We start from the raw sequence: 16,328 nt of genomic DNA, 5'->3' as shown, positions 1-16,328 counted from the left end.
TGCTAATTGAATGACGTTAAAAACATAAAAAAAGGAAAATTGACTCACTCTTAGTCATTTAGCAAAAAAGGATTGCAACGATGTTTTGTTAGCCTAACTATAAATTAAAAGGGCATAATTTGAATTTGTGTGTGTATCGACATAGTCGACGATATATTTAGCTTACAATTTGAAAGATCTTATATTCTCTCCAATCAAATTATTGTTACTATGTTTTAATTGCAGCAAAGTTCTACTTTATCGAATTTGTTGGCTATTTTAGGTAAATTTAAGACTAAGAGAAACGAATGCTATGAAATTGAAAGAATGGTAGGTCAAACATGATGATGAGTTGTGCTCTATCACTGATCACCCAACTCTTGCTAGCAGAAGGCAAAAGATTCTTCACATTTCCGTTCGATCATGTACGCATAAACCAGCCCAATCGTAGTTTCCCTTCTAAGTTTATAAATGATTCGCTTTAGAATATCCATCCGTCTTTTAATTTGATAACTTTCGTTTCTCTTACTCTTAAATTTGCCGAAAATTGCCAACAAAATCAATGCAGCAAATCAAATTATTACACATTTTGTATTCATTTTACTTTCTACTGGTTTACATAGTATACGTTATAATCCCGTCGGATATCACACCTATCGTACAGCCTATTAGACAAATATTCAAATACACAATGCCAAGACGGCATAGTTCAGATACATCTAATTCTTCATCAAGCATTTATACACTTACCTACTAGAATTGATGATATCATTGCACTCAATAAAACACCAAATAATACTAAACAAAAGCACACTGTATACAATCATCTTTCTCTGCAGTATATCCATGGATTAAATTTTTTATCTCACACAGTCCTTTCAATAACTTGTAAATTTTCGTAACGTTCCTCTGTGAATCTGCTCAAGGATACGTACGCTTATCGATAGTCACCTCTATCAACCAAACGCACGAAACATCTGTCTATTCCCGACCGTACGCCAGCGGCGAATAACCTTCTCACGGAGCGAGTTTGTCATGCTGCCGATGATCGCGTAATAGTATGATTATTGCCGGAGGAATCATATCCATGTGCGCTCGTATGTAGCATCTGCTGCAGGTATCAGCACTGTGCTCAGGATGTTACGAAAAAGTTCACCTTTAGTTTCGTTCTGCATCCTGCGCCATTGCACTGGTGGGGTTTTACGTTATTTCGACCATTATCGAACAGGCTAAGCTATACATATTCGAATGCACGCTCGAAAAATTGTGCAGCTTCTCATGGAGGCTTATTATTTTCTTTTACTTGCGAGTTCCTTCGGAAGATGGCGGGAATTCGGTGGGTAACTAAAAAGCAGTAGCTATCGAATGCACAACTGGACTAAAATGTAGTCGATGCTTGGAAATGGTCAGAGGAAACTGTTCACTTCGTACACGCGCACACGCACACACGCACATTTGCTAAGCGATTTGCGAAATGATTGTTTCTAATCATCTAATAAACAAATGAGCCGGAAAATTATCTTCTTCAAACATCCGTAGGATATTTCGCGTTCCACGAATAACCGGTTTCAACGCTCAAAGTTCAGTCCAATTTCACTTTTCCTTTCCGCTCTCGACACCCAGCACTGACAAAGTCCAATGAACCACTCGCGAGCCACCTGATGGAGGTGGCAGGTCCTACCACAACTAGCAACGGAAATCTCTAGGATTGCTACCCTCTGCAGCGGGGCGACCTGTTCTCGTCTGAACCGTTGCTTGTTACCGTCTGATGTCCATGTCAGTGAGCATGTGAGTGGTGCATTCCCGCAACACACGCGGCGCAATTTTCGAAAAACAAAAAAAAGCAGCGGAAAACATCGCCCCCACAGCCCTGCATGGTATACGGTACAGCTTTTTACGAGCGAACTGGTGGCGCGCGATGTTGTTCTCTGCTCTATGCTCACCGGGTGCTACGAAAGCATGGCACGCGACTCTTGGCGGGAGAAGTCACATGCGTGCTAGACAATACCCGAGCTGGTGATGCTGTGTGTGCGTTTGTGACATCTCCTGTGTGCGATAGATTGTTCCGAGGACTGTGTGTGAACACAGAATTTATAGCGTATACCTGTGTGATAAAAAAGGGGTTATCAAATGTAATTACATACCTTTTATTAACTAGTACGTTTCTCGGTTCTACTTGAACATCCAGCGATTCAATGATTCCATCAATTATTCCGTGTTCATTGTATTACGATTGTTTGAACTAGGAAAAAAAGCATTTGTCTACAGCCGCAGTTGAAAAACTTATTTGTCGATCAACACAATCTTTTGTAAGCTCGTGACAATTTCCGACACGTTCTATTCTTTCAAAAGAGTAATGTTGCGTAATGCGTAGGTACTAGGTTCGTGACGTTACATATTCACTACACACGACGAACTGTATGTCACAGATTTTCTACATATGCCTTCTATTGAGCATGTCTGGAATGTGATCAGGAAGCTGGTTGGATCGCCTAATTGAAAACTTTTGCTCCAAGAACGTTTCATTCTAAATGGCCAAAAAGTTTTGTTTTGTTTTGTTGTGAATGGTGCAGCCGTATTCCTCATTCACGTATTATAACACTAGGTCTATCCTAGATTTAATCGTGAATTGATCATAAAGGGATTCTCTTGTTAAAATAAAGGTATGTTTCAGTATAACGGTTAATATATTTGTAGCGGCGTAATAAGATATGAAGCGGCGAGTGACGCTTATTCGTGAGTTTTGCTAAGCATAAATGCATGCTGTTTCTGTTCAACATCCCATGTGAAAAAATAGATTCCTGCATAAAACATTTAATGTTCCGGATATAGTTGATTTCATAGTTTTACGATTTCTGTAGTGTTGTTAATTTTGTTAAGCAAGCTTACAGCACTCGAGCTGTTGTGTTCAGTGGGGGTGGGGTCAGAAGAGGATGGGCCTCTGTGGGTGGAGATTGAAAAAAAATTAAAAACCTCACGCGAAAAATTATTAAGTAATATATTTATATTTTTTACCTTATTGGAAAAATTTAGTAAAAGAATTTTTTTTTTGTTTTGATTAACGGGTGTTGAATAAAAAATGAGAATGATTTCAATACCTTTCTGTAATTAGAGTAAAAAGCGTAATTTGTTTTCTCTCCAAGAGCATTGCTCTCTGGACTCCCTAGAAATAGGTGGCATGTTTCTTATCGCTCGGGTGCTGTCAGTTCAATCGAGGATGGCGTCGAAACAACAAGCACTTCGCGAGCGTGTTGTACGGTTTTACGTAACGCATGGTCATCGTGGAAAAAAGTTTACGAAAGACCGTTTTCGTGACAAAAACGTGTCCGTGAGTACAGTTTACCATATCCTGGCATCCCTGAGCGTGGAGCGGAAGGCCGGTAGCGGCCGCCCAGCGAAGATATTGACGAAGAAGAAGAAGGAAGCGTTGAAAAAGTTGTTCGACAACAAGGAGTTTGCTTGACACCGGCCGAAAATATCACTGTTCCCATACCTTAATTCACCGAGCCCTCAAGATGGAGGAAATCATCTGTCGTAAGAAAACCAGTGATGTAATGCACCTCAGAGCAAATAAAGTGAAGAATAAAAAACGCTCTTTGCACTTTTCATGCAAACCACCGCTCTTCTCTTTCACAATAAACCTCTTCACTCCGGTGTGTGTTGCTCCCATACGTGTATTCTACTCCATGGCTGCACACCTCAAAGAGTAGAAATAAAAAGGATCTTTAGTGTGAATCTTAGTCCCACGCGCACGGAAGCAGAGAAGGCAACCAAAAAACATTTTAAAAACGTTTTTCCGATCTAACTTTATCTGAATTGTAGTTTGATTCGCCTTCGGGGGGCACAGATCTTTCTCTTTTTCGTTTTCAAGTTTCTCTTTGTGCGGTCGTTCTGCGTATCGCAGAGTTTTTGTGATGCTCTATTTTTTATCAGTGTATTTCGCTCTTTGTGGCACATTGTGTGAGCAAATAACAAGCCTGAAGAAGACTCGGTCCCCCGAGTACACGGACGAGCAGATAGCGATCGTGAAATCGCAGTGCCGGTGAATGACGATGAACTACCGCGGGACGTCGTTTGTGTTGAATGATGAAAGTTACTTTCCGCTCTCGAAGACCCACATTCCAGGAAATGACAGCTACTATTCCAGCGACAAATCAGCCACACCCTCGGAGTAAAATATATGTTTAAGCATAAATTTGAAAAAAAAAACGTATGCTGTACATTGCCATATCAGATAGAGGGATTTCAAAGCCGTGGTTCAAGTCGAGCGGTCTGGCCATTAATCAACATGTACCAGGAGTGTATTTAGAAAATTCTTCTGCCGTTCTTAAAGGAGCATCATGCGGATGGGAAGTACGTCTTCTGGCCGGACAAGACGTCTTCCCATTACGCCAAGAAGACGCTGGAGTATTTTTAGGAGAAAAGGACACCGTTCGTGCCGAAAGAAAGGAACCCGACAATCTTGCCCGAGTGCCGTCCCATTGAGAATTTTATCGGCTCCCTCAGTGCCCTAGTGTACAAAAATAATTAGCGGGCCAAGGATACGAAACAGTTGACCACCAGGATCCGGAATTGTATCCGAACGATGGGCATCGGCTCTTGTGAGAGCATCGTGACTAAGTTGCGTCGTACCGCTGATCAGGGACCCTTCTCCGATATTCATTGACTTTTTTTTGAAGGTTTATTTTATTATGTTTTTAATAAAAAAAACTGAATACGCTGAAATTTTTTGTTTGTTTTTTTAATTACATGACTGAAAAAAATCTCATTTTTTATTGAACACCCGTTATAGAGGTTTTAACCAGTGATCATCAGTCGTTCCGGTCCTGTGTGTGGGATAGATGAAAGGGTCTTCCAACTTGCCACAATTGGCAAGTATACATCTGATCCGAACACTTCAACCGCTGATGCATCCCTCGTTTCCAGTGGTTTGCCTTTTACTCCGACATCTTGTGACCAGACCATGTATCAACCATGTATCTCGCCGACGACGATCGTCGTATTCTGGGGCGCTACGCAGTTGATTCGAGATGCCTCGAATCCCCCACCACAGTCGACCAAGCGACCGTCACCCGCTCCGATACTGTTTGTGGGATTGATGAAAGAACCTCAGCACGGCAACATGGCTTCGCCCTGTGCTCAATCTGATCCGTCCTCCAACAATATCGAGGTTTACTACCAGAATGTTGATGGATTAAATTCATCAATGGAGCTATTTGCTCGCGACAACGGGCTGCTGTTATGACTTCATCGCCTTGACCGAGGCGTGGCTCGACAACCGTACTTTGTCTCGCCGGGTGTTTGGTTCACCATTTGATGTCTACCGCTGTGACCGAAACGCCTTCAACAACCAAAAGATAACAGGTGGCGGTGTGCTTATCGCCGTTCGCCATGGTATAAAGCCCGAGTGATCAACGATGACCGGTGGGTGAGGTTACAATGCACATTTTTTTTAATATTAAGAGGAACATTTTTTACAACTATCTTAAACTAAAAATACGATTCGATATACAAGATTGTACAACAGCTATTTTTCCAAAAAAATTTGACAGCTATCTTAAGACTAGGAATGTAGATTAATATACAAGAACTAAAAATACGATTCGATATACAAGATTGAACAACAGCTATTTTTCCAAAAAAATTTGACAGCTATGTTAAGACTAGGAATGTAGATTAATATACAAGAACGGGAACAAGTTTTTATGTGAAATTTCACAGCTATCTTAAAACTAGGAATACAATAAGATATTCGAGATGGGAATTGAAAAAAGGAAAAGGTTCAAGGCTATCTTAAAACTAGGAGTATAATTGTAGTTGGCACGATGACAGGGAAAGAAGAACAAAACTTGCAACTTTCAGGCAAAGTGAGATCAGTGACATGAGTTAGAGGCTCAGGCTTGTAGATGGTAGATGCCTAAAATCGGGTTGACGGCGGAGAATCCTTAGTGATCAGACCATCGACAAGATCTCGCTTTTAATTCATTTTATGCAGGCGTTGTAAAGGTGACGGCAGTCACATAGTGACACTCTAGTGCTCCAAAAGGAAGTACAAGCAACTTCTAAAAACGAGAAATAAATGATATGGGTTAGATTAGGATATTTGTCGTTTTAATAAAAAGGTAGACGAGGAACATATATGGAAGATCGCGACTTACCAGCATATCCCGAATTGGAACACCGGACGGTTTACCTCGGGCCCGGAGGGAATCCTTTAACTGTGATCTGGCCTGTCTGATGATATTGTTATACTGGTTGACTTCAACTTACCTGGCCTGACGTGGTGCCTGGCAAGTAATGGATTTCTAAGACTGGATATCGAAAAATCTGCGCTTATCAACAATTTCATTTGTATTCTGGACAGCTACAGCAGCGCAACTCTTTGGAAAATCAATAATGCCATCAACGAGAATGGACGTACATTGGACCTCTGCTTTGTAAGTGCCTGGGACTAAGCTCCGTATTGCTCCGACTCCTTCCAGTATGTGCGTCATCATCCACCACTACATCTTCTACTCGCTGATATCCTAGGATTAAATTTTGAAGACGCCTCAAGCTCTATCGTCTACGACTTTAAAAAAGCTGATTACGACAGCATCTGAAACATCTAAAATTGAAACAAAAAACAATAATGACGACGCGGACGAAGCATCGATGACGTTTCCTAACATTCCTAACTGCCTAATCGACCGTCATATACCAAAACGAACAATTAGCTACCAATCAAGCTGCATTTAATAAATTCTCGAAGCATAGGACACTTGCATTACGAAACCACTACTTTCTAGTCAACCACGAATACAAGCAGCAAAGTAGACGCGCCTTTTTAGACACCAGAGAAAAGTCGAGCGTCAACTGAAATCTAAGCCCAAGTCGCTCTGGAAGTATGTGAATGAGCAGCGAAAAGAATCCGGGTTACCATCTTGTATGTCATTAAATAGAGTTTTAGGTACCGACACTAAGAAAATTTGCCATCTGTTTTCCGATAAATTTTCAAGCGTTTGTTCCGACGAGAACCTTCCACCACAACAAGTTGCTGCCGCAAATCTTACTCCTTCTCTAGGACGAACCATCAACCGAATTTGTGTCGATAATGCATTCTTGCAGCAAATTCCCAGCTGAAGGCATCTAGTTCCGCAGGCTCAGATGGCGTTCTCTCGAAGTGCATCAGCGGGCTTCTTGAACCACTTTGACGAGTCTTTCTGCTATCATTCACTACTGTAACATTCCCTTCCTGCTGGAGAGAAGCGCACATGTTTCCAGTTCATCTTGTCAATTATCGAGTAATATCGTGTTTAAGTGCCGCATCAAACCTATTCGAGTTGGTTGTTTTAGACCCTATTTTCTATCACTGAAAACACTACATTGCAGACAAACAACACGGTTTTATGCCTAAACGATCGACAACGACCAACCTGCTCTCGTTCACATCATATGTACTCGATGGATTCGTTGACATATTGCAAACCGATGTTATTTACATGGATCCATCTGCGGCCTTCGACAAAATCAACCATCATATCGCAATAGCGAAGCTGGACAAGCTCGGTATTCATGGTCAACTTCTGCGCTGGTTTCGCTCCTACCTCGATAGTAGGCAAATCCAACTCAGCACTAAGGACTGTCGGTCTGCACCATTCCTCGCTACATCCGGCATCCCACAAGGAAGTCATCTCATTCCAGTAATATTCCACCAATACTTTAATGACGTCAATATCAAATTACAAGGATCCTTTTTTTCGCCGACGACATGAAATTTTTTCTACAAATACGGGATAAAACCGATGCCAAAGTGAACTTGAGAGCTTTAGTACGTGGTGTGATCTAAACAGAAAGGTTTAGTAAACGCTCAATTGTTACGTTCATTCGGAAACGCCAACCGATTCAGTTTAACTACCATTTTTTCGATTCGAGTATTCCAAGACACTCCCACGTTAAATATCTTGGAGTCCTTATGGATTCGGCACTAACGTTCATACTATATACTTCATTTATCGTGGATAAGGCATCAAGACAGTTTGGCATAAAACTTTAGGGACGTATACTATTTAAAATCACTCTATTGCGCACTGGTTCGCTCAACACTAGAATGTTACCCTGCTGTTTGGAATCCGTACTACCAGAACGGCGTTGACAGAATCGAGACCGTCCAACGTCGGTTCGTACGCTTTGCACTCCGACATCTTCCTTGGCAAAACAGATTTCAGCTGCCGAGCTACAAAAACCGTTGCCAGCTAATACAACTCGACTCTCTAGGCATCCGGAGGGACTGCTCTCGAGCCCTGTTCGCCTCGGACGTACTGTCTTCCAGGGTTGATTACCCTACAATTCTGGGACGCCTGGATCTTCAAGCCCGCGTGCGAGCTCTACGCAATAACTCTCTTCTGTGAGTCCCGTTCAGGAGAACCAACTATGGGTAGCAAACCGCCGTTACCGGAATCAGCGTGTTTTTAAAAGTGTGGCGACTTCAACCTGACGAGAACTTCAATAAAAGCCAAAATAATATCTATTCTGAAATGTAATTTTTTTAAGTTGGTGAAGGTAATGAATTAACATAAACATAAACATTTGCCTCGTCATCGGGTTATAGAAAACTCTCTAACCTTATGTGCGGTGTTGGAAATTGAACCCAGGTGAGCTGCGTACAAGGCAATCGATTTACCAACTACGCTATACTCGTCCCCGAAACTTGTGTGTTGTGAATATCTTTTACTTTATATTCATAGCAGAGAGTTGGTGTCTTCAAAGGATTTTTCCCGAAAAATTTTCTAAATTTTTTCGATATAGCACCAAAAAAGCCGATTGAATTCACCTAACAGTTAGATTGTGCCATTCTGCTATAATTTATTGCAAATATTTTTTTGCATTTGTTCAACCAGTTGGCTGGTGATACGTAAAGAAGCTGTCATTTTTTCGCATCTCGGCAAATTTATTTTAGTTTATTTCTCTTCCTACGTGACCCAGGAAAACAATACACAATGCGGTACCATCAAACAGACAACTCTTTGCAAATTTAAACCATAATTTATTACGTATTTACCAATTTTGTAATCAGAAGGCACAGTACAGAAAACCATGTTTAGACACCTCTAAGAAAAAACTCTTTAAGGCCATAATGGTCACCAAAACCGCATCCAGTACCTCTAAATCAACAGCACGCATCATAATAGTGGGATCATTAGTGAAACTCGACGGGTTTACACTGGTAACCTATAAAGGTAAGAAGCAATAAAGACCATCTAATCGCAAGCGTCAAGGCAGCAACAACGATGACTATGTGGATGTATATGACAACGGGGCGATAAGGTATCGAATAGCAACGGGTAGTCGCGTAGTTCGAAGGACACCCGCTAATAAAGGGTGAGTTATTAATTATTGCGAGATTCTAGAATGATTGGGAATTTAGTTATCGTAATGAAATCAAAGTTTTACAATAGCTCACTATATATTTATTTTGGCTTACATTCGTCGGTTGAACTTAAGAAAGATTTTTTGTAGAATGTTCGACATTTGTGATTAATGTCTTGCATCAATACCTGTACAGTTGTTTCCGATAAATTTTTCTCAGCTTTTTTCCACTTCCTAATTATTTAATTTTCGTCCTTACCCATTTCGTTGGTTTTTCGAAGTTGGTGCTGAATTATGGCCAATAGGTTTCAATCGGACGGAGTTCAGGACAGTTTGGTGGGCTCATGGCACAAAATCCACCGAATTATCCGCATACGGTTTTGGAATAGTGGTATGACGCCAAATTTGGCCAAAACAACTGTTTTGGATTGAGTTGTTTTTATAACGGTAAAAGTCGTTTTTGGAGACACGTAGTTTTGTAAAACTCATATTTTACGGAGCTTTTGGTCACGAATTTTTCACTATGTTTTTCACAAGTGCATATGGCCTGCCAAATCAGGTACTTCGAGACGAATTTCGACTGCTTCTTCAGTTTTAAACGGTCATCCACAGCAGTCCTTACCAATGTAAAATTCTTGTCCCCGCAAATACTTGATATCCGCTTTGATAATGGTCTCATCCAGTGTTGCGAAATTTCAAAATCAGTTAAAATTTCATTGTTGCTGCGGGCATGAATTGAATTTCGTTTCCTTTCAAGTTCACGCAGGGATGTCAATTTTTTAAGCTCTTGCCTCATGATCAATGACGCAGCACCGTTACAAGTTTTTGGCCGTGCGTTTTAGCAACACTTTGTTGGTGTTCGTCCCAATTTGGACGTTCTGCTTCTTATACGTTCTCAATCATAATCTAGTGGGCCCAGACGAAATTTTACGAAACATCTGGTTTTCTGGCCACGTCCTGTGTCGAAATATTCGAATTCCGCTTAAAATGCGCAATCAATGTTCTGTTGGTTTTTTTTAAATTCGTTGTTCTTTGTTTACGTCCAGCTCCTGACTTGTGCTTCACTGTCGTCGTTTCCAGGAACTTTAGGAGGACCATTGAGATGGTCGATTGATGTATATCCATCACTCTTTCTAAGACGCGGTGCTACATAAAACACATGATTTTCCATATGGGTCTAATTTTTTTTCGCGGATGGTTTACTGATTTTTTTTCATTTCGACTGGAATCTCACTGACAACTGTTAAACTTAGCGGATGTAAACAATACACTCTAAAGAGAAACTGGGCCAATATTGGTTGATTTCGGTCAAGTATAAGAAAAGTTGCGGAAGTGTCATGCTATCGTAATAAGTATGTACACACCCTTTATTTTGTTTGTATTTTTTCCATCTTTTAAATTTATAAAATACCCAAGGTTCTGTTAAGCTAACGCATTGAGCCGAATCAAATAAATGATTTGTATAAAAAATGGTTTATTCTGAAAGGTTGGAACTGTACAATAACCCCAATCGATATTCAAAAAGAAGTTATCTACAGTAGGGCCCGTCAGTATTTTAAGTCTCGGGGCTCGGCGCAGTTCTCGACGGCCCTGGGCGGAAAAAGATCATTGTTCAGAGCAACTTCCGAATGCAGAACAGCATCTTAAATGGTCGATACAAATTTTCGTCGGATGCTGGTTTTCCTGATTTTGAAATGGTGATCACCCTCACTTGCCTCCAGTCTTGAGGGACAATATTACGCGCCAGGAACTTGTTAAATAAAATTATTAAGCGCCTTTTTGCAAAGTCAGATAGATTCTTCAACAAGCTGAATTTGATTGTATCCAACTCTGGAGCATTATTGTTGCATGACCGATGAGCAAGTGAGAATTACACCATCGAAAACAGAGATCCGTTCGTGGTATCGTGAGAGGACGCGATGCCGTAGTTCTTCTATACAAGCACAGAGTTCGGGCATTTTTTTTGGCAAAATCTAATATCCAGCGGTTGGAGTATTCTGCGCTTTCCTTGGTATTGTTTTGGCTGCGCATACAGTACCCCACAAAATGCTCATCGATGTTCTTCTCTTTAATCCGTTGACGAACTGGCGCCAATAACCGCGTTTATTGGTTTTCATTAAGCTTTTCATTTTTGTTTCCCATTCCACGTACTTTCTTCCAACCGCAGCGATGTTGAGCTGAGATAAAAATGTACACGCTTGGACGTGATTGTGGTGTAGGAATCCATGACATTTCTCCCGTGTTCAAAATTATCATATTGAAGTTGTCACAAAGATCGCGGTGTAAGGTGGATCGATTATCATCATACAAACAACCCTATGCCGAGTGGTTGAAATTAAATTCTCCTAAAAAAAGTCTTGAAATGGGGAGTAGTTCCGCTTCTTGCTTCTTGTTTCTTGCTTCTTGCTTCTTGCTTCTTGCTTCTTGCTTCTTGCTTCTTGCTTCTTGCTTCTTGTTTCTTGCTTCTTGCTTCTTGCTTCTTGCTTCTTGCTTCTTGCTTCTTGCTTCTTGCTTCTTGCTTCTTGCTTCTTGCTTCTTGCTTCTTGCTTCTTGCTTCTTGCTTCTTGCTTCTTGCTTCTTGCTTATTGCTTCTTGCTTCTTGCTTCTTGCGTCTTGCTTCTTCCCGTTTTCTCTTTTTCTTTTTTTTCCTTCTGTGAGAACAAATTACACATACAAGCCGCAGAAGAATAGTGAAATTATCTCAAATATAGTCAACTGTGTGACGACTTTACGAGCTTGTCTTCCTTTCACACTCCAATGTTCAAAATCGTGCCATGGCTCACAGAAACGGTCGTTCTTCAAAGTGATAGTTCCTTCTTCTATTGCTTTGGAATGCCGCCGCCGTAGGTAGGTATGCTTTTCGTTGCTTGTGACTGGCTGGGTTATTTAGAAAACAACAAAACAAAACATTTAATTGACCACGCACTCGGCTCAGGAATCCATCCGTTCCGAGAGTTGTCGCCGGTGGTGGGTGTTCAGCACAAATCGCAGTGTTCCAGCGCGTCCGTAGGGCCTCACATGTAGTACCTAGCTACGATGCGGGGTCTAACCACGACGGTACGCAACGCGGGCAGTAATCGTTGTCCCTCGCGGCGCAGACTGTCAATCTCATCAATATGTCAACATAGCTGAGCCTGTGGGGAGCCCTTGGATTTGAACAGGAGAAACGGAGGTCGGGCACGGTCTCATTTATCAACAAGTACATATTGACACGTTCCAAGCCCATATGGGGCGGTCTTTTTTCGCGGCCGCCTCAAGCTTAATATCCGAGAAATTGTGAACGGTTTTCTGGGTCCTCGCGTGTGTGTGGTACTGCACGCCGCTCGTTTCTGGAAAGGTACTCAAATGTTGTAAAAAGTCAAACAAAAACTTTTATACGACAGCAATGATATGTTTGCATAACGGGCTGGAATGAAAAAGGTTTAATTAAATTTTTTATGCACTTTTCATTATCGACTTGTCATATTTTTTCGTTATCGTTTGTGGGCACGGCAAACAGAAATGAATTCCAAGGCTTTGGCAGGTTAATACTTACGCAAGGAACTATCTGAAGTTAGCCTTTTTAATGTGAAGCAGTATTTTTGCTCCGAGTGCCCTACCGTCCACAGCAGATCTAGACCGGCGCGTTGGCTCTCAGGGGACGTTTAGTCAATGAAACAAAGAGCTATAAACGGCCATCTCACCCTACCGTGAGAGCTCCGGTAGCCAGGGAGTACGAAGGCAATTAAAATTTAATGTCCCACATGATTCGGGAACACCGTGGCAGGGTTGTGTTAGTCGTTAAAAAGAGCAATTCTGACCGAGACGGAGATGACGTTCGGATTCGCGCGTGGACACAGCATCCTCCCGGCGTTTCCTTGGAAAACAACACATTGTTGGTGGTTGGTGACGTTGAACTGCAAACGTCATCGCTCCGTTTGATTTTAATTTGATATGATTTTGATAGGACCTATGTCGGGCTTAGAAGGGGGAAATAAAACGGAAACAATCGCCCTTGGATACGCCGGTCATGGATGGCGAATGTTATTGGCCGCTGGTAAATTTTATGAGCCATCCTTGAATGATTTTAACTGAGCAAATCGGTAACAAAACCGCTTTTGTGTGCTATTTAGAACCAACGTCTATTGTTGTATTTCTATGTCGTTATTCAAGGGACATTCGAATAAAACACCAGAATCGAAGTAATGGCACCGAATTATTTGTACGCTGCATAACCACTAGAACGCGTTTTGCAAGAGCTGGTATAAAAAGCGACCAACTTTGTTACCAACCAAATTAATTTCTGCGAACAAAGCATCGATACCTAATATCACTGTTTCGATTTTGAGACAAGTGAAGTTTTGGCACTAACATCCATTTGCGGAATCAACGACTTTCGTTTCAACAAACTTCAGGCAATTGCCAGATGTCAGGCTATTATATTGTTGATTTTATTCTGAAAAATTCGTCCGTCTTTTAAATGGAAATCTCTTGAAAGTTCCAGTTTGTATTAAAATAAAAATAAGCTAAAACGATTAATACGAAAAATCAAAAAAAGTTTATACCAATTCCAACGAAACCGACTTACACTGATTCGCAATTGCAACAGTCTTCTGTTTATTATTCAACAGTCACTATTGGCTATAATTTTATTTACTCAGAATTGTTTGGTAAACACAAACAGAAAGTTCTCATCTCACCTTCATTGCCTGGAACTGTTGATTGTAAATTACTGTTAATGTGTTATGATTCAATTTACTAGCAAAATCAAATATTGATAGAAAAGATGCCCGATCGCATGACGGGAAATGCAGCAGGAAAACGAGGGAAGAGGTGAAGAGGTTTTGTTTATCAGAAACACTTAAGAAATTAAATATGGGCGTTCTATCGCTGACTTTTATCTTCATAAATAAGGTTTTTATTAACTTTATACACTTTTCTTTACCCACATTGCTGCGCGCCCTTTCTTATGCGGTAGCAATGCACAGTGTACCGAAACCGCAGATGCGCGGGCATAATTGGTGCATGGAAAACCATACCTAAAAACGAATTTAATATTGATAGTGGGTTTATTTGGCTGTAGGGTAATGAGCTGTGACCCAATTTCGCACCTATTGGTTTCGAATCAAGCATATGAGATTATAGTCAATATTTGTTTGGCTAAACAATATTAGCAAAAATAAATTCAAGTTAGATTAGTTGTGAACACATATAGGACCGTTGAATCTCAGTTTTGCGCCACTTGTGACCAACCAATTCTTCGATGTATGTTTTTCGCAATAAATTACACCTATTTCGGGCAAAGCCATCAATATAGAGCACCAATAGAATATTATAATTTTGTGAAGTTTTAAATATAAGTTTGCTGCAGACTTGTCTGTAAGTCAGGTGATTAATAATGACGAACGGAGCATTTTTTCTGGAGACTGTATGAGGATTGTTCCTGGAAACTGTACGTGTAGATCGATTTATTGAGCAGACGATTTAGTGGAGTATTCAACTATCTTTTTTAGTAACTCGAAAAAGACCCCTATACAAAATTTGAGCTCAGTCGGACATGATTAAAGGGTCGCGCCGAACAGACAAAGCTTAAAAAACTTTCACTCGTTAAAAACACCAGAGAAGGAACGCCATGACATTTTAAAAATCGATTTCGTATTTTGATATCCAGAGTTTTAGAATGACATTAAACAGCAAGATGCGTCAACTGGAAAAAAAAATTGTTTGAAGGTTGCCTTTATGGGAAGTAGAATTTTTTTGAGTTTGTTGAAATTTGGGTTTGAAAATGTTACCAATTGTTAGTAAATAATCGAAACCAATCCCCGAAAGAAATTTGTTGTCAAAAGCATTATTATCGAGATTAAACCAGATCTCGTCGTTTCAGGACATTCTGAAACATTTGACGTCAAAAATATGAATTGCCGTCACCACATTCCGGTTATGTCCCAGCCATTACTAACGTTTCGGCACACACGAGTGCTACGAATACGCTTTAAAGATCTATTGCTGATAAAGATTTTTACACACCCTTCGAATGAAATCGGTAAAATTCAGTCATACATCAAGTGAACAACGCCAAGTTCCAGGCCGTCACCCAACTTCAACTTTCAACATACTGTTAGTGGTGACCAATAACGTTACTGGACTACCGCGTCTACATGCCCGCTTATGAAGTTGGGATCGACGGTGTAGTCTCCTATTTGAGTTCATCTTGCGTGGATCTAATGGATCACTGGATGGGACAAAACTGAATGTGTACCTAATCCTTTGCGTATACTTGAAGTAATTTTCAACGTACACTTGACTCAATATTTTACATTTGAAGTACGTAAGAAATACGCTTGATTGCTTGGTGGCACGTTATGACCGGTACCCGGCTCACAGACGAATCTTTCGAACGCTTCAGCAATTTTTAAGTTATATATCGATCCGAGAGCTTTGGGCTCCTGATTGACCTCAACACCTCCTAACTCATTTGACGAACCGAAGTGCAATATGCAATATCGTATTTTGTAGTATGCGTCACCAAACAAAAGGCAAATACGATAATTTTTATATTTCAATAAAGTGTTTACTTTCAGTGAAAAGTATATACAATGTATATAGTGTATCAGTACTAGGTTCTAACAAACTAAACATTTTTATGGAATAATGGTTAGATTTAGCTGAATAGTATGTTCGGAAGAATTGCAGTACATAATGCGAGTTATGTTTTGGTTAGAATCTACAAAAATGTTTAGTTTGTTAGAACCTAGTACTGATACACTATCATGCACTGCTAGGCCCCATGCAAAACTGACTCAGTCATCACTTCGTTAAAAGTTTAATAACTTTTCCTATTGGAGTCGGATCGCTTTGCTGTCTTCAACAAAGTTGTAGATAATAAAATTATCTTCTTAAGTTTCACTTTTGGTGATAATCTGATGTATACAGTGCCACCTAGCGGCGAAAATGGAAGCAAGTGGGTTTTCTCCATGTAAATCGTCGAAAAATTCCAAACAAACTTCAAGCACGTTGGTCCG

General features: G+C 40.6%; 1 protein-coding gene across 1 annotated transcript in view; it reads right to left on the bottom strand.

Moving 5' to 3' along the window:
- Positions 1 to 1,752, bottom strand: part of LOC131684913 (protein Wnt-4) — a 28,893-nt gene extending 27,141 nt beyond the window's left edge. Inside the window, exon 1 of the mRNA XM_058968162.1 lies at positions 730 to 1,752. Coding sequence (XP_058824145.1) covers positions 730 to 827 — 98 coding nt within the window. The 5' untranslated portion in view covers positions 828 to 1,752. The remainder of the gene's footprint in view (positions 1 to 729) is intronic.
- Positions 1,753 to 16,328: the final 14,576 nt, after the last annotated feature.

Source organism: Topomyia yanbarensis, chromosome 2, assembly GCF_030247195.1.
Source record: "Topomyia yanbarensis strain Yona2022 chromosome 2, ASM3024719v1, whole genome shotgun sequence".
In the NCBI taxonomy this organism is placed as follows: Eukaryota; Metazoa; Arthropoda; class Insecta; order Diptera; family Culicidae; genus Topomyia; species Topomyia yanbarensis.
The sequence above is the reverse complement of the archived record's forward strand: the minus strand, read 5'-3'. Positions and strand labels throughout refer to the sequence as shown.